Below are 19,623 nucleotides of genomic sequence, written 5' to 3'. Positions count from 1 at the left end.
TACATCTAGCCGTCCGGAAGCTCACTAACACCTCTTCCCAAGCGATTAGTTTTGCTTATTACATTTGCTGTCCTCGTCTTTGTTACTCAATCCATTCTAATACATCTACACTGTGCATGAAGCTCCCTAACACCCTATTGTAAGCGATTTATTTTGCTTATTACACCTTTCCGTCCTCTTCTGCCACATAAATCCTTCCAATATCTCTATACTTTGCATAAATAACGCACAAAAAGATAGTCATCAATCATATTCAATAATAAATCGCCAAGGAAGAGGTGCTAGGGAAGTTAATGACAATTGAATAGGCCTACTGGAAGCTCTGTAATTTCTTTGAACAAAATAGGTTAATATAATTCGTTACGTTATTTATGCAGAGTATGGTGATATTGGATGGATTTATGTAACACAGAAGAGGACAGCAAGGTGTAATAAACAAAATAAATCACTTAGGAAAAGGTGTTAGGGAGCTTTATGCAGAGTATGGTAATAATTGAAGGATTTATGTAACAGGAGAGGACAGTAAGGTGTAATAAACAAAATAAATCACTTAGGCAAAGGTGTTAGGGAGCTTCATGACAGCAAAAAGGTACAGTGACACATGGGGAAAAAAATAAATACGTTAACTGCAGTAATATGCTAGAATTACCGCGACCGTGAGAGGGTTACTCTATATAAACATGCTAGAATGATTTATAGTTAGAATGAGCCAGATTATGTCCTAGTCACGATTATTCAAAGAACGTAGCATGCCTGTCACTCCATCCGGGGCATGCTAACCACACCACCACCTCACTGTGTAGCAATAACCACGCTAGAATGAGTCACCCGTCTGTCCCAGTCACCATTTCCTGGGTAGGCCCTGCGACCGGGGCATGCTAACCACACCACCACCTCTCTGTCTAACCATACATCACTATAAATCATGCTAGAGAGAGTTGTAGTTAGCGAGTCAGGATATTTCAAGGAACGCAGCGTCATGTCATCGTGAACGCTTACCAAATACTGAGAATTAATGTGGCGCCTCAAAGAAAACGGAAGGTTGACGCATGCGCACTGGGGGTGGCGGGAAGGTGGGTGAGTCAGTGAGTGCCACAGCTTGACTCAGTGTGGTGGAGAGTGTGGTAGAGGTGTGTGGTGCCTACTGGTGGTGAAGTGTAGTGTCGTTCAGCCTGTGTAGTGAACGGGTACAGTAGTGCTTTGTCCATACACTTCAAATACTTATACTTTTGGTGCGTTCAGTGCCGTTCAGCCTGTGTAGTGAACGGGTATAGTAGTGCTTCTGTTAATACTTTACAGAACGTGAGGAAATACTGTAGTGCCGTTCAGCGTGTGTAGTGAATGTATAGTGATAGTTGTGCTTCTCATTACATAACGTGAGGAAACTTATGCTACTATCCCACGAAGCTAGGTTAACTATCCGTAGCGTAGTGCCTTAACACAGGACGAGAGGCAACTTATTCTTATTGCTACTACTGGATGGAACTGGCTTAATATTTAGATATATCAATTCTACAGTGCCTCAACGTATGACGAGGAAACTTTATTGCAACCACTGATGGGTTCATTGTGTGAAGTGAACGGATAAGGTAGTGCTGCTCTCACTACAAAGATATTAACTGAAAGATATAACGTAGTTCCTACCTTAACACATGACGTGAAGAGACTTATTTTTACGACTACTGGACGGAACTGGGTAAATTTCAGGACCTTACGGTTATATTTAAATTAAAAAAATACTGGTGCGTTGGAAAAATGTTCAACGTTCAGTTTTCGTTCAACAAGTGTAGTGAACGCATACAGCAGTGCTCTTAACATAACGACTTGAGGAACTTATTTTTATTTAGCTATCCTATGTATTTTTTAATTTCTAGCGACCTTTAGAAAGTAAATTATTGTAACTATTGAAAGGCGGATTTATTATTATTATTATTATTATTATTAAGCTTGTGAACGATTTATTATGAACCGTCAAGAAAAGCTGTTAAGCATGTGGCCAAAATGAGTTCATGGCACACGCCGTACTGCCTTAACACCAGCCAGGAGGCGACTCATTATCAACAACAATATCACCAGCAACAACAATACCAGTATCAACAACAACAACAACAGCAGCAGCAGCAACATTACCCTCACCTGCATCATCAACAGGTATATGTAGTCCTGTGCCTGGAGCCTTAGATAGATTGATAGATTCATAGATAGATAGGTAGATAGATTTAAGACTGCCACTGTATGTAAAGGAATTATTATTATTATTATTATTATTCTCATTCTTTTGTCATCCATATTTCTCATTTCTAACCAAACGACTCTCCCTCTCTCTCTCTCTCTCTCTCTCTCTCTCTCTCTCTCTCTCTCTCTCTCTCTCTCACTGTCTCTCTCTGTACATGTGAGAGATTGTGGTGTTCATATCTCTCTCTCTCTCTCTCTCTCTCTCTCTCTCTCTCCAAGCCACCGTACAGACGTCAGGCCCTCGCCATACCAGCCCTCCACCTCCCTTAATAATCTTCCGGTAGTGACGTCACACTTTTTTAGGCCGTGACGTCAGCGATGGGTTTTGGAGGTGAAGTCATGCTAGAGTGAGGCAGAAGTGTGATGGAAATAGTAGCACACTCACACACTTGGCACGCTCTCTCTCTCTCTCTCTCTCTCTCTCTCTCTCTCATACCTTCATCGCTTCACCTGTAGATATTTAACCACACCTCACCTGGCCTAATTAACCACACCTCACTTGGCCTAATTAACCACACCACTTGGCCTAATTAACCACACCACCTGGCCTGATTAGCCACATCCCGCCTGGCCTAATTAACCACACCACCAGGCCTAATTAACCACACCACACCTGGCCTAATTAACCACACCACACCTGGCCTGATTAACCACACCACACCTGGCCTGATTAACCACACCTCACCCGGCCTAATTAACCACACCTCACCCGGCCTAATTAACCACACCTCACCCGGCCTAATTAACCACACGTCAGCCTAATTAACCACGCCCCACCTGGCCTAATTAACCACGCCTCACCTGGTCTAATTAACCACACCACCTGGCCTAATTAACCACACCACCTGCCCTAATTAACCACACCTCACCTGGCGTATATCAAGGTGTATTTCAGTCCTATAAATATTTCAGTATTTTTATCTATATGTTGCTATTTTTGGAAGGTAAATTATTATTATTTATTATTATTATTATTATTATTGATGATGAAGGTAGTAGGCTAGTAGTATAGAATTATTATTATTATTAGTGATGATGGTATAGTCGCGGCGCACGACTCTGCGGTTGTTATTATCGTGCCCTGCCAAGCTACCATTCAGAGGTGTGTCTGATTTCGTATATGAGACGCATGTGATTCGTATATAATAATATTCTTGTATAATATATTCGTGCATAATAGCCTAATATGATTCCTATATAATATGATACGACATCGGACGCACTTTTGACCGGTAGGTTGCCAGGGTTCGATAATGACCTCAGAGTCGTGCGCCGCGACTATAGTAGTATAGAATTAATATTATTGATGGTAGTAGTAGTAGCAGCAGTAGTATTATCATTCATTCATCATCCAATCCTACGTTGCTCCATGAGGAGCGTAGGAGCCCGGGGCTAGGCAAGTTGGTCCTGACATCTAAGATGAGTGACCAGCCTCACTCATCCCTGAGTGGCATTACGTGAACAATAAACCCCAACCACCCCTTTGATATAAACCTTCACCGGCTCAATCCGATTGGAGCGCCTTAATTACCCACTAAACCACCAGGCGCCATAATTTGGTTATATGGTTACCACCCAGCGTAGTAAATGGTTTCCTGGTGTACAGGAAACCATTTGGCTTGTCACTCAGTGTAGAGTCACCCACAGGCAGAAGGAAGAGGAAAGAAGGAAGGAAAGAAAGACAGAAGAGGGAGTGTAAAGCCACCCACAGGCAGAAGGAAGAGGAAAGAATAAAGGGAAGAAAGACAGAAGAGAGAGTGTAAAGTCACCCACAGGCAGAAGGAAGAGGAAAGAATGAAGGAAAGAAAGACAGAAGAGGGAGTGTAAAGGCACCCACAGGCAGAAGGAAGAGGAAAGAATGAAGGAAAGACAGACAGAAGAGGGAGTGTAAAGGCACCCACAGGCAGAAGGAAGAGGAAAGAATGAAGGAAAGACAGACAGAAGAGGGAGTGTAAAGGCACCCACAGGCAGAAGGAAGAGGAAAGAATGAAGGAAAGAAAGACAAGAGGGAGTGTAAAGTCACCCACAGGCAGAAGGAAGAGGAAAGAATGAAGGAAAGAAAGACAGAAGAGGGAGTGTAAAGTCACCCACAGGCAGAAGGAAGAGGAAAGAATGAAGGAAAGAAAGACAGAAGAGGGAGTGTAAAGTCACCCACAGGCAGAAGGAAGAGGAAAGAATGAAGGAAAGAAAGACAGAAGAGAGAGTGTCAAGTCACCCACAGGCAGAAGGAAGAGGAAAGAATGAAGGAAAGAAAGACAGAAGAGGGAGTGTAAAGTCACCCACAGGCAGAAGGAAGAGGAAAGAATGAAGGAAAGAAAGACAGAAGAGGGAGTGTAAATTCACCCACAGGCAGAAGGAAGAGGAAAGAATGAAGGAAAGAAAGACAGAAGAGGGAGTGTAAAGCCACCCACAGGCAGAAGGAAGAGGAAAGAATGAAGGAAAGAAAGACAGAAGAGGGAGTGTAAAGTCACCCACAGGCAGAAGGAAGAGGAAAGAATGAAGGAAAGAAAGACAGAAGAGGGAGTGTAAAGTCACCCACAGGCAGAAGGAAGAGGAAAGAATGAAGGAAAGAAAGACAGAAGAGGGAGTGTAAAGTCACCCACAGGCAGAAGGAAGAGGAATTATTACCGTGTTGTTGTTATTATTATTATTTTTATTATTTATGGTGGTGACAGTAGTAGTAGTAGTATAGAATTATTATTTTGACAGACATTTTACGGCAACGCAAATGATAATAATAATAATAATTATAATTATTATTATTATTATTATTATTTACCATTATTATTCAGTTGACGTGGTGATGGTGGGCAAGTCAAACGAGTAAAAATATCGAAGGACGCTTTTGTCTCTAAATTGGCAGCCTACGTGTGTGTGTGTGTGTGTGTGTGTGAGAGAGAGAGAGAGAGATTGTGTGCTGGTGTGTTTGTGTGTGTGAGAGAGAGAGAGAGAGAGTGAGGGAGAGGCAGACATACAGAGATTGTGTGAGAAACAGATTTTGTGTGTGTGTGTGTGTGTGTGTGTGTGTGTGTGTGTGTGTGAGAGAGAGAGAGAGAGTGTGTGTGTGTGTGTGTGTGTGTGTGTGTGTGTGTGTGTGTGTGTGTGTGAGAAAGAGAGAAAGGGAGGGAGGGAAAGGCAGACATACGGTACAGAGATTGTGTGAGACAAACAGATTGTGTGTGTGAGAGAGAGAGAGAGAGAGAGAGAGTGGGAGAGCCTTTATCTTGGTTTCAGGACGATTATCAACTGTAGATAGGCAGGGGGTGAAGGTACACACACACACACACACACACACTCTCTCTCTCTCTCTCTCTCTCTCTCTCTCTCTCTCTCTCTCTCTCTGTATATTACTGTCTCACAGGATATATGTATTATTGTGAGAGAATGTGTGTGTGAGATAGACAGATTGTGTGTGGGTGTGAGGCAGGCAGACAGACAGACGCATTGTGTGTTTGTGTGTGAGAGAGAGAGAGACGCGTTGTGTGTTTGTGTGTGTGTGAGATAGACTGACATATTGTGTGTGTGTAACCAGTGAATGCTGTGCGAAATATAATGCTGTATAATACCACACACCATCATACCACATTCCACACACCATCATACCACACCACACACCATCATACCACAGGCAGTACCACCCTGATTACTGATAACATACTGATAATGGTGGTTGGCATACACCCACACCTACACCCTGCCCTGCCCTGCCATGCCCTTCCTTTCCCTTTCCTTCCCTACCCTACTCTACCCTGCCCTTCCCTTCCCTTCCCTTCCCTACCCTTCCCTCTCCCTTGTTTTCCTTTTCTTTCCCTTTCCTTCCCTACCCATATTTTCCCTTCCCTTTCCTTCCCTTCCCTACCCTTCCCTTTCCTTTCCTTCCCTTCCCTACCCTTCCCTTTCCTTCCCCCTCCCTTCCCTACCCTTCCCTTTCCTTCCCCCTCCCTTCCCTTCCCTTCCCTTCCCTCCCCTCCAGATAGTACTAGAATTATGGAAAATATTGAAATATTTTTAAAACATTTGGCGGGAAGTTTGATTTCGATAGTAATTGTATTGAGTTTTTCGTATTATTATTATTACTACCATTACTACTGTAGTTATTGGCTTATTGTATTATTATTATTATTATTATTATTATTATTATTATTATTGTTGTAGGCTACTCTTTTCACCTGAACTGGCCCAGATTTTCGTCCTTTTGCAGCTTATTTCACGTAGCTCAGTGGCAGAAAAAGACAATACTACGGCTGTACATCCTTTCCATAGCACTTCTTCGTGACTAGCATCATATTCTAGTTTTAATATAATACTGTACAACCTTTCCATAGCACTTCTTCGTGACTAGCATCATATTCTGGTGTTAATATAATACGTCCTCTCCATAGCACTTCTTTGTGACTAGCATCATATTCTAGTTTTAATATAATACATCCTCTCCATAGCACGTCTTCGTGACTAGCATCAAATTCTAGTGTTACTCTATTGTTACTTCTCAGCATTCAAGACGGAGAGATGGCAAATTTAGGCCAAGTTAGAGTGAACAGCGTATAGCATTATTTTTAATAATTATGATGATGATTTCTGGTCCTATCTCATTTATCTATCGATCCATATATCTGTGTATCTATCTATCTGTCTACATCTATATATATCTGTATTTATGTAACACCATCTATTCACCCATCTATCTATCTGTCTGACTATCTATTTGTATATATTTACCGTGTTATAATTATCAATAACAATGTAACATTATGTCTGTCCACTTATCTATATATCTATTTTTTTTTTTTTTTTTTTTTTTTTTTTTTATGCGAGGAAGAAGGAACCAAAGGCCATGAGCCCGCAGTAACAGTTCCCTCCAAGAGAAAAACAAAATACAATAGAGAGCCAAATTCAAGATCCGATCATTTTGAGATGCCTGGACACACTGCGTTTGAAAGACTGGAGATCGTAGGCAGGAGGAAATACAGACAGAGGGAGACAGTTCCAGAGCTGACCTGTTGCATGAATGAAAGACTGGGAGTAACGGTTAACTCTTGCATTAGAGAGTTGGACAGAAAAGGGATGAGAGTTTGCTGCCAGACGGGTGCTACGCGCCCGTCGTAGAGGTGGAGGAATGCAAGCAGACAGTTCAGAGGAGCAGTGACCATTAAAGTAGCGATAGAAAAGAGATAAAGATGCAACAGTGCGGCGAAGAGACAGAGGTTGAAGGGAGTCAGTAATAGGAGGAGAGTTAATGAGACGAAAAGCCTTTGACTCCACCCTATTGAGAAGAGCTGTATGTGGGGAGCCTCCCCACACATGAGAGTTGTACTCCACACAGGGGCGGATAAAACCCCTGTATAGAGTCAACAATTGTGCAGGGGTAAAGAAAGAGCGGAGTCGGCTTAGCACACCCAATCTCTTGGAAGCAGATTTTACAAGAGATGCAATATGATCTTTCCAAGATAAGTCCCGAGTAAATGAAACCCCAAGCATGTTCAAGGATGATGCAGGATTAATCTGAATATTATTAAACATTAGTGGGTATACCTGTGGAAGATTTTGTCGGGTTGATAGGTGTAAGAACTGAGTCTTAGAAGCATTAAAGACAACCATATTATTTTTACCCCAGTCAGAGATATGAGCCAAGTCAGACATTAGGTGTGCCATAGCCTCATCCCTTGTTTCTTGAAGTAACTGTTGAGATGGGCGTTGCGGGAACCGAATGGAAAGGTGAAGGGTGGAGTCATCAGCGTATGAGTGGATAGAGTTAGATGTACAGCTTAGAAGATCATTGATGAATAAAAGGAAGAGAGTTGGTGATAGGACAGAGCCCTGAGGAACACCACTGTTGATAGATCTAGGAGAAGAACGATGGCCGTCTACGACAGCAGCTATAGAACGACCAGAAAGGAAGCTAGCGATGAAGGTACAGATAGAAGGATAGAAACCGTAGGAGGGCAGTTTGGAAATTAAAGATTTATGCCAGACTCGATCGAAAGCCTTTGAGATGTCAAGTGCAATGGCAAAGCTTTCGCCAAAGTCCCGAAAGGAGGATGACCAGGAGTCTGAAAGGTAGGTGAGAAGATCGCCAGTGGAGCGTCCCTGACGGAACCCATACTGACGATCGGAAAGAAGGTTGTGATAGGAAAGATGCCTTAAAATTTTTTATTAAGAATTGACTCGAAAACTTTTGAAATACAGGACGTTAAAGCAATTGGACGATAGTTGGAGGGTTGGGAGTGGTCACCCTTCTTTGGGACTGGCTGAATGAGAGCAAACTTCCAGCAAGAAGGAAAGGTACAAGTTGACAGACAAAGGCGAAATAGTTTGCCTAGGCAGGGTGTAAGCACAGAAGCACAGTTTTTGAGAACAACAGGAGGGACCCCATCAGGCCCATATGCCTTGTTAGTACTGAGGCCAGTAATGGCAGAAAATACATCAACTGAAGACATTTTAATGTCAGCCATGAGGAAGTCAGAGGGGGGAAGTGATGGAGGAACAGCACCGGAATCGTCTAAGGTGGAATTGGAGGAGAAAGTCTGTGCGAAGAGATCAGCTTTATCAGTAGAAGAAATAGCTACAGAACCATCAGAGTAGAAAAGAGGAGGGAAGGATGATGAGGTAAAGTTGTTAGAAAGATTTTTGGCAAGGTGCCAGAAGGAGCGGGAAGAATTCGAGTTGGAGAGTTGAGAGCATTTAGTATGGATGAAATTATTTTTAGTAGAGCGAAGAACAGACTTAGCACGATTCCGGGCAGAAACGTAAAGATTATGTGATTCAGGGGTGGGTTGGCTCCGGTACCTTTTGTAGGCCTTCTCCTTGTTGCGGACAGCATTAGAACAAGCGTGATTAAACCAAGGCTTTCTTGCGTTAGTCAAAGGATATGAGAAAGGAATGTATGCTTCCATGCCCGAGAGAATAACCTCCGTAATGCGCAAGGCACACTCAGATGGCTCACGGCCATGGAAGCAATAATCATTCCAGGGAAAATCAAAGAAGTACTGCCTGAGGGCCTCCCAGTCCGCAGCTCCAAAATGCCAGAGACGACGTTTCCCTGGAGGGTCCGCAGGCCGTACTGGAGCGATAGGACAGGTTAAGGTAATAAGGTTGTGATCGGAGGAGCCCAACGGAGAGAAAAGATTAACAGAGTAAGCTGAAGGATTAGTTGTGAGGAAGAGGTCAAGTATGTTGGAGTTCTCTCCAAGGCGGTCAGGGATACGGGTAGGGTGCTGTACAAGCTGCTCTAGGTCATTAAGGATAGAAAAGATGTAGGCTTGTTCACCAGGTGGATCCGTGAAAGGAGAGGAGAGCCAAAGGTGGTGGTGAACATTGAAATCTCCAAGAATGGAGATTTCAGAGAAAGGAGAAATGGACAGAATGTGTTCCATCGTAGAAGTAAGATAGTCGAAGAATTTTTGATAGTCAGTAGAATTAGGGGATAAGTAAACAGCACAGATATATTTAGTCAGAGAATGACAGGAAAGCCGAAGCCAGAGAGTGGAGAATTCAGAAGAATCAAGTTCAGGAACACGAGAGCAAGATAAGTCGTTGCGTATGTATACACAACAGCCACCTTTGGCTTTGAAATGAGTATAAAGAAAGTAGGAGGATACAGAAAAGGGTTTGCTGTCAGTTGCCTCAGACAGCTGAGTCTCTGTTAGAAAAAGAAGGTGAGGTTTAGAGGAGGAGAGGTGGTGCTCAACAGAGCGAAAGTTAGATGAAAGGCCGCGAATGTTGCAGAAATGAAGAAGAAGAGAGTCAGACAGTGGTTCCAGGCACCTCGAATCGTCACCGGGAGAGGGGCAGATGGCGGGGGCATTTATGGTCCCCCCCCCTGGGGACTCCGAGGCTAGGTGAATTGACGCCATTTTGGTAAATTTTGAATAGGAAGTGTAGTGTGTACTGTGCATGTAGTTTGGTGAAGATAGATAGAGAAATTTGTACTGGAGAGCATGCTGGCCTACTCTCTGTGTAACTGAGACACTGAAAAAGTTCAGCAAAGGGGGATGGTCAGGAACTAGTCCTGAGGGCTGATGAAACGGGAGCTCCAGCACTCCCTGTCATCAGCTTTCCATCCACCTCGGGAGTACTGCCCTGCTCGACTGGTGCTATCAGTCTGTGTCTATGTATCTATATATATTTTTTTTCCATTTTCCCAGCTCAATTCCCTGGAGGGCGTTCACAGCGGCGTCCCCACTCGCACCACGCCCACCCTCACGCCCACAACGCTGCGTAACATTGAGCAGACTTTTCTAGAACTGTCAGCGGTACCCCAGCCCGAAACACACACCAACCAGGCAGGATTTGTGCCACCCCTCGTACACCCGTCCACAGGTAATGCTCTCTCTCTCTCTCCCTCTCTCCCTCTCTCCCTCTCTCCCTCTTCCTTTCTCTATTTTTCTCTCCCTCTTCCTTTCTTTATCGTTCCATCTGTCTTTCTCTCTCACAAACTGATACACACACCAGCTAAGCAAGATTTGTGCACCGGTCAAAAGGTAAATCTCTCTCTCTCTCTCTCTCTCTCTCTCTCAGGTCAGTCTTCTGTGCTAACTAACCTATAGTCCTGATGGGCAGTAAAGGATTGAATGATAGATAGATGGATAGATAGTGATAGGTTGGGGGATAGATAGATAGAAGGATGGTTAGAATAAATAGATTGATGAATATATAGAGGGATGGATAGTGATAGATTAATGGATGGATAGATAGATAGATAGTGATAAATGTAGATAGATGGAGAAGGATAGAATGATAAACAGATCGGTGGATAGATAGATATATAGAGGGATGGATAGCGATAGATTGGTGGATGGATAGAGGGATGGATAGTGATAGATTGGTGGATGGATAGAGGGATGGATAGTGATAAATAGATTGATGGATGGATAGAGTGATCAATAGAATGGTGGATAGATAGATTGATTGATAGATGGGTACATAGAGGCATGGATAGACCGATAGATAGGTCGATACAACAGTGGATAGATAGAGTGATGATTGAATAGACACAGAGACAGAGAGATGAATGAATAAATAGATAGACAGATAGATAGATAGATAGAGTGTTATTGATTATGCTGTAGTGTGACAAGTGAATGACAAGCCAAATGGTTTCTTTTCATATCGTTTATCAAGACTCCAACATTCATGCGTCGGCCTTGGTCACCTAATGGCGGCTCTCCATGCTGCTCGATTTCTGGCAGCCTCCTTATTCAGTTCTCCACACTGCTCAGTCTCTGGCAGCCTCCCTATTCAGTTCTTCACACTGCTCAATCTCTGGCAGCCTCCCTGTTCAGTTCTCCACACTGCTCAATCTCTGGCAGCCTCTCTATTCAGTTCTCCACACTTCTTAATCTCTGGCAGCCTCCCTATTCAGTTCTCCACACTGCTGCTCAGTCTCTGGCAACCTCCCCATTCAGTTCTCCACACTGCTCAGTATCTGGCAGCCTCCCTATTCCGTTCTCCACACTGTGCAATCTCTGGCAGCCTCCCTATTCAGTTCTCCACACTGCTCAGTCTCTGGCAGCCTCCCCATTCAGTCCCTTATCCCTGAGGTCACACTCTGATCTCATCCCTGGTCAATAACACTGAATAGGGAGGCTGCCAGAGATCAAGCGGCATGGAGAGCCGCCATTAGGTGACCAAGGCAGATGCATGCAAGCAGGTTGAAGCCTTTATAAATGATACAAGCCAATATTTTGTGTGTGTGAGTGTTTTATAAGTGTAGAGGGGTATATGAGAGAGGGGGGTGTAAGTTGGAGGTATAGAAAATGAGAGACTAACTAGGAGAGTGTATGTGAGTGAGGTGGAAGGGGAGACCAAGGATGAGATGGAAGGATGGAATGGAGAGGTATATGAGAGAGGGGGGTGTGAGCAGAGGGCAGGGCAGTGAAGTGGCAGAGGACAGGGTGACGGAGGTGATTTGTTTGTGGCCACCCCTTATGGGATTAAGGCATCTGGCAATAGATAGATAGGTAGGTAAATAGATAGATAGAGTGCCATTATTCACAGTGTATAATCCATTCTGCCCCTCCACCTCACTCACATCCACTCTCCTAGTTAGTCTCTCACTATCCATACCTCTCCATTCCTCCATTTCATCCTGTCTCCCCTTCCACCTCACTCACATACACTCTCCTAGTTAGTCTCTCACTCTTCATCCTCTCCACATGGCCAAACCACCTCAGTGTGTTTCTCCTAACGCTTCCTATCACAGCCACATCCACACCACAACGCTCCTTCACTTCCTCATTTGTCAGTCTTTCTCTCCATGTAACTTCACATGCACCTCACTCACATACTCTCCTAGTTAGTCTCTCTCCATGTATTTCTCCCGTTACTCTTATTTCCTCATAATTTATCGTTTTTCATTCGTTTCAGGGAACACGTTTGTATCGGTGGACAGCAAGTGTTGCATGTCCACATGCACCTCACATACTCTCCTAGTTAGTCTCTCACTCAATGTATTTCTCCCGTAACTCTTATTTCCCCACAATTTATCATCATTCTTTTCAGGGAACACGATTGTATCAGTGGACAGCAAGTTGGGGTCCACATGCACCTCACATACTCTCCTAGTTAGTCTCTCAATGTATTTCTCCCATTACTCTTATTTCCTCACAATTTATCATCATTTTTCATTCGTTTCAGGGAACACGTTTGTATCGGTGGACAGCAAGTGTTGGGGTGGTGGCACGCTGACCCAGGTGGCCAACACAGCATCAACACAAGCCAGTGGTGTGCTCCTGCGGCCAGTCCCTCCCCTACAGGCACACCCCGCCACCTCAACCATGCCCACACAGCTGCAGGCACCACAGCGACGCACGGGAGGCAGGAGGCCCATTAAAGATGAAAAGGTATGCACACACACACACACACACACACACACACACACACAAGCATTTAGGATTGAAGAATGTTCAGTTATATCCATTACTACACACACACACACACACACACACACACACACACAAGCATTTAGGATTGAAGAATGTTCAGTTATATCCATTACTACACACACACACACACACACACACACACACACACACACACACACACACACACAAGCATTTAGGATGGAAGGATATTCAGTTATATCCATTACTACACACACACACACACACACACACACACACACAGTGCTTTTACTTTAATATTGTTATAAGAATGAGTTACAGCAATGAAGAGGTGGGGGATAGAGAGGGGAGACAAATAGGGTTAGAGGATGGGGTAGGGGAAGGTAGGAGGGGTGTAGGGAGGGGGTAGGGGGGTGTAGGGGAAGGGGAAAGGTAGGGTGTGTGTGGGGAAGGGGGAGTGTTATCAGTGTAGGCAAGACAGGATGTTTGCTAGTAAAGAAACGGCTTCAGATATGAGTCCGGAAACACACACACACACACACACACACAGGATGGGACAAAAATAAAACCCAAGGCAAGGATAGTGCCAGACATGATTTAGGATGGGTAGGATGGAGTAAGGACAGTATTGAGATGGGAGAGGACAGGATGGGTAGGGAAGGGTGAAGGAAAGGAGAGGAGAGGAGGAAGGGAGGAAAGATAGAGAGAGGAAGGAGGAAAGGAGAAGAAAAAGGAAGGGAAGGGAAGGAAGGGGAGAGAAAGGATAGGACAGGAGGGTAAGTTACAATAGAGAAAGGAAGGACAGGGTAGGGTTAGGTAGGACAGGGAAGGGTAGGGTAGGAAAGGATGGGGAAAGGTAGAGATTGTTACCCATCACCTTCCCTACTCTTTTGGTTTTCTATCTAACACCTTTTCCTAAGTGATTTATTTTATTTATTACACCTTACTGTTCTGCGTTACATAAATGCAAGATTGCCACACTCTGCATAAATAACATACAAAAGGATATTAACCAACCATACCCAAAATTAAATCACCAAGGAAGAGGTGTTACAGAGCATCCATACCCATTGAGAATGTGGACCATAGGCTCTTATTCATGTCGGTTAAAGAATCTCCTAACACCTCTTCCTTAGTGATTTATTTTTGGATATGGCTGGTTAATATCCTTTTGTGTGTTACTAAAGCAGAGTATGGTGATATTGGAAGGAGCTATGTAACGCACAAGAGGACAGTGAGGTGTAGTAAACAAAATAAATCATTTAGGAAAAGGTGTTAGGGAGCTTTATGCGAGTATGGTGATATTGGAAGGATTTATGTAACACAGAAGAGGACAGTAAGGTGTAGTAAACAAAATAAATTACTTAGGAAAAGGTGTTAGGGAGCTACCTCAACTGACAAGAATACTGGCTAGAGCCCTTAGTGTGATAACAATTATTATTATTATTACTGTTATTTATTATTATTATTATTATTTATTATTATTATTATTATATTATTATTATTACTTATTGTTATTATATATCATAGCTTAAGAAAGTCTTCCTGAACTAGCAGGGTTAGATTTATGTGATGATGGTGATGCAGACTGATAAAGGTGATGATGATGATGATGATGATGATTACTGTTAATAATGACAATATATGGTAGTGAATAATAACACCCGGTATTAACATTGCTATATCTTCCCTCTACCACAGTTAAAAGATGCTATTAACAGTGCTATATTTTCTGTCTATCAATCTGTCTGTCTCTGTCTAGCCACCTACCATAATTGGGAAAGGGGTCGTCATTTGTCTTTGAGTTAGTTGTTTTGCGGGGAGGGGCACTAACCCTCCGTCAACCCACTTCTTGAAACATAGGGAACACATATGGGTTGGTTATATGGTTACCACCCAGCATTGTAAATGGTTTCCTGGCTTACAGGAAACCATTAAGCTTGTCATTCAGTGTAAAGCCACCTGAAAAGGAAAGAAGAGTAATAAAAAGTAACAGGAAAGATGGGAGAAATAGTAAGAGAGGAGGACAGACATGAAAGCAATGATAAAGGTGAATGAAGAAGTAGGCAGCACTACATCAAGTGTTTGGATGATGGTGAGAAATAGGAAGAGAGGAGGACAGACACAGAAAAAGAATGAAAAAGGTGAAGGAAGAAGTAGGCAGCAGTACATCAAGTGAGTGGATGATGGTGAGAAATAAGAAGAGGGGAGGACAGATACAGAAAAAGAATGATAAAGGTGAAGGAAGAAGTAGGTAGCGCTACATCAAGTGAGTGGATGATGGTTGCCACCATCAGGTATTAACACTGCTATATTTTCTCTCCACCACAGTTGTCAGTGGAGGAGGAGGAGCGGAGAAGCCTGCGGCGAGAACGGAATAAGCTGGCCGCCGCGCGTTGCCGCAAGAGACGACTAGACCAGACCAACATGCTGCAGGAGGAGACTGACGAGCTGGAGGATCGGAAGTCTGAGCTGCAGAATGAGATCCAGTTACTGCAGCAGCAGAGAGATGAGTTGGAGTTCCTGTTGGCCACACACAAGGCCGTTTGTCGTCGTCGAATTTCCTCCGCTGCTCCCGTAACTACCACCGCTGCTGCTGCGCCCGTCACCACAGCTGCCACTACCATTGTCCCTGCCACCACCACCGTCAGGGTCAAATCAGTGCTTGTTAAGGAGGAGCCCATTGATGCTGATGATGATGATGCAACGCAGGGCATCGATGGTGTGCGTCCACGTCGGCCCACAAGTCTAAACGTGGCCCCGGTGGCCCTGCGCACGCCCTCGGTGGCCGATCTTGGCGTCCCCATTGAGACCCCGTCGGCTGGTCTTCGTGGACTGAATTTTGAGTCCATGATGGAGGGTGGGACTGGCCTAACACCAGTCACGAGTGGTGCCGGGCTAACACCACTCCACACCGGCCTAACACCACTCACAACACCGGTGGTCTCGGCCCCTTCTGCTTCAGCCTCGTCCAACTGCGGCACACAACAACGCTCATCATCCTCGGACCTCTCCTCCCCTGATTCCGTCCCTCCTAAACTCGTCTCGCTCTGAAACAATGAAAAACCTTGGGCATAAACTTGGCCTTGTATTCTCTGTGGCCAAGGAGGCTCCCTGACACCTCTCCCTTGGTGATTTACTTTTGGATATGGCTGGGTAATGTTTTATAAGTTATTTATGCAGAGTAGGGTGATAGTAGAGTGGATTAACCAACACTGAAGAGGACAGGAAGGTGTAATAAGCAGCATAAATAACTTAGGAAAAGGTGTCAGGGAGCTTCCTTAATCAGTGAGAAGAGGGACCTTGGACACAGCGTTTGCCAAGGCCCAGCAGTCCTACGTGTAATTTCATGTCACCGTTTGTGCACTCGTACCCACCAGCTGTACTGAACACATTCTTGGGTCGTCTCATTCAGGACAGGTGTGATTGGTGAACAGACGGCCACACACACACACACACATACACACACACACACACACACACCTCTGCATGTCATTACTTGGGTACTAATCCATATTCAGTACATCTATCTATCTTATATCTATGTCTGTCTATTATCTTGCTAGGGCCATTTTATTCAGGAGTAGTGGGGGCATTTTTGGCTTGTGTTTTTGGTGGATAAGGAAGCTCCCTAACACCTCCTTACTAATTTATTTTCTGATGTGGCTGACTGATATAGTTGTGTACATTATTTATGCAGAGTTATGTAAGTGACAGTAAGTTGCAATAAAGACAATAAATCACTTAGAATGAGGTGTTAGGGAGCTTTGTGCAGAGTATGGTGTTGTTAGAATGATTAAAATAACAGAAGATGACAGTAAGGTGCAATAAACAAATCACTTAGAAAGAGGTATTAGGGAGCTTCGTGCAGAGTATGGTGATATCAGAATGATTTAAGTAACAGAGAAGAGGATGACAAGGTGTAAGGATGAAAATAAATCACTTAGGAACAGGTGTTTGGAATGATGCTTTAACAAAATTTTAGATCAGTTAAAATGATCCTTGTCCCACTGCGGGCTTGAACTCACAGCCTTTCAGACAGCAGACCACATCTCAGACCACTAGACCACTTATTTGCTCATGTAATTGTGTAAATGAAGTGAATATTATTATTGTTATTGTATTTTATTTATTATTATTATTGTTGTTATTATTACGTTATTATTATCAAATTTCAGTATTTCTCAGTCACCAGATTGTATTATTATTATTATTATTATTATTATTTATTATTATTATTATTATTTAATCTGGAAGAGTTAGATAAAGCCGGTATTCTTGTTGGTTGAGGAAGCTCCCTAACACCTTTTCCTAAGTGATTTATTTTGTTTATTACACCTTACCGTCCTCTTCTGTGTTACATAAATCCTTCCAATATCACCATACTCTGCATAAAGCTCCCTAACATCTTTTTCTAAGCCATTTATTTTGTTTATTACACCTTACCGTCCTCTTCTGTGTTACATAAATCCTTCCAATATCACCATACTCTGCATAAATAATATACAAAATCATATTAACCAGCCATATCCAGAAATAAATCAGTAAGGAAGAGGTGTTAGGGAGCTTCCTGAACCACCAAAAATACAACCCGTCTCAATTAACTCCTTCATTGCGTGGATGTATTATCATTATTTTTTATCGTTATTTATTATTATTATTATCATTATTATATTTGGTTATAGAAATAATTATTGTTAAATAGAGTAAGAACTGTAGTGCATCTCTCTCTCTCTCTCTCTCTCTCTCTCTCTCTCTCTCTCTCAAATGAAAAGGAAGGGAAATGTATGATCAAAATGTAAAATAAACCACCATGGAAGAGGTGTTCAGAGCCTCCTTTGGAATAAGATGTAGAGTTGTGTGGATCATTAGAGGGCTGGCAGAATAAACCACTGAGGAAAAAATGTTAAGAGTCTCCTTTGAATCACTAGAGGGTTGGCTTACAGGAAGATGACTTTGCACAATTTGGCCCGTCTGGCCGTCGGTTAAGGAAGCTCCCTAACACCTTTTCCTAAGCGATTTATTTTCCTTTTATGTTACTGTGTTATGTAAGTCATTTCTAATTTCGCCATACTCAGCATAAACAGCATACGAAATGGTATAACTCATTTGTCCAAAAATACCTAACACCTTTTCCTAAGTGATTTGTTTTGCGTTACTATCGTCATTTGTGTAGTTTAAATTATTCTAATATCACCATTCTCTGCATGAACAGCATACAGAAGGATATTAACCAGCCCTGTTCAAAAATAATTGCTTAGCACCTTTTCCTAAGTGATTTATTTTGCGTATACCGTGCTATCGTCTTTTTCATTACTTAATTCCCTCCACTGTCACCATACTCTGCATAAAAAGCGTACAAAAGCATATTAACCAGTCTTGTCAAAAGATAAATCCCAAAAGCCTTTTCCTAAGAGATTTATTTTGCTTATATTACTGTCTTATGTTACTTAAATCCTTCTACTGTCACCTTACTCCACATAATGTTGTACAAAAGGATACTAACCAGCCCTGTTAAAAAATAAATCCTTAGCACCTTTTCCTAAGCGATTTATTTTGCTTTCTACGTGACTATCATCTTTGTTACATAAATCCTTCCACTATCGCCATATTCTGCATACATAACGTACAAAAAGATACTAACTAGCCATAGCCAAAAATAAATCCCTAACACCTTTTCCTAAGCGATTTATTTTTGCTTATACGTCAATATCTTAAGTAATTCTGCTCTCACCATACTCAGCATAAATAACCCACAAAACGGATACCAACCACCGCTAAGGAGAAAAGGATATTAACCAGCCACATCCACAAAATAAATCGCTGAGGAAGAGGTGTTAGGGAGCTTCCTTAACCAACGAGAATACGAATTTTTGCCTTTAGTAGGGTTTTGATTCACTCCCTACCATATTTTAGGAGAGCTTCACCAAAGACACCATACTCGGAATTCGTCAACGGAAATGCGATTAATTCCCCTCGTAACTGTGAAGAGGCGGAAATTTCCCAGGCCTTGCTCATACTGCAGAAAAAATAAGTGTATAACAGTCGGAAATATCCCAAGCCTTGCCCATACTGCGGAAAAAAATAAGTGTATAACAGTCGGAAATATCCCAGGCCTTGCTCATACTGCGGAAAAAAATAAGTGTATAACAGTCGGAAATTTCCCAGGCCTTGCTCATACTGCGGAAAAAAATAAGTGTATAACAGTCGGAAATATCCCAAGCCTTGCCCATACTGCGGAAAAAAATAAGTGTATAACAGTCGGAAATTTCCCAGGCCTTGCTCATACTGCGGAAAAAAATAAGTGTATAACAGTCGGAAATATCCCAAGCCTTGCTCATACTGCGGGAAAAAAGCGTAAGTGAATATTCCAGGCCTTGTTCATACTGCAGAAAAAGTATGTAAGAAATTTCCGAGGCCTTAATCATACTGCGGAAAGAAATAAGTATATAAGTGAAATTTCCCAGGCCTTGCTCTTCCTGCAGAAAAAGTAAGTGAAGTTGCCCAGGCCTTGCTCATCCTACCGAAGAAATGAGTGATATTTCCC

The 19,623-nt window shown here is 42.9% G+C and overlaps 1 protein-coding gene across 1 annotated transcript in view; it reads left to right on the top strand.

The window, feature by feature from the left end:
* kay (transcription factor kayak) overlaps positions 1-19,172 on the top strand; it is a 29,749-nt gene extending 10,577 nt beyond the window's left edge. Inside the window, exons 2-4 of the mRNA XM_080269106.1 lie at positions 10,380-10,554; positions 12,871-13,076; positions 15,408-19,172. Coding sequence (XP_080125232.1) covers positions 10,380-10,554; positions 12,871-13,076; positions 15,408-16,130 — 1,104 coding nt within the window. The 3' untranslated portion in view covers positions 16,131-19,172. The remainder of the gene's footprint in view (positions 1-10,379; positions 10,555-12,870; positions 13,077-15,407) is intronic.
* The last annotated feature ends 451 nt before the right edge of the window (positions 19,173-19,623 follow it).

This window comes from Coenobita brevimanus, chromosome 31, assembly GCF_032717465.1.
Source record: "Coenobita brevimanus isolate Jiangsu-jjx chromosome 31, ASM3271746v2, whole genome shotgun sequence".
In the NCBI taxonomy this organism is placed as follows: Eukaryota; Metazoa; Arthropoda; class Malacostraca; order Decapoda; family Coenobitidae; genus Coenobita; species Coenobita brevimanus.
This window is presented reverse-complemented; position numbering and strand designations above follow the sequence as displayed.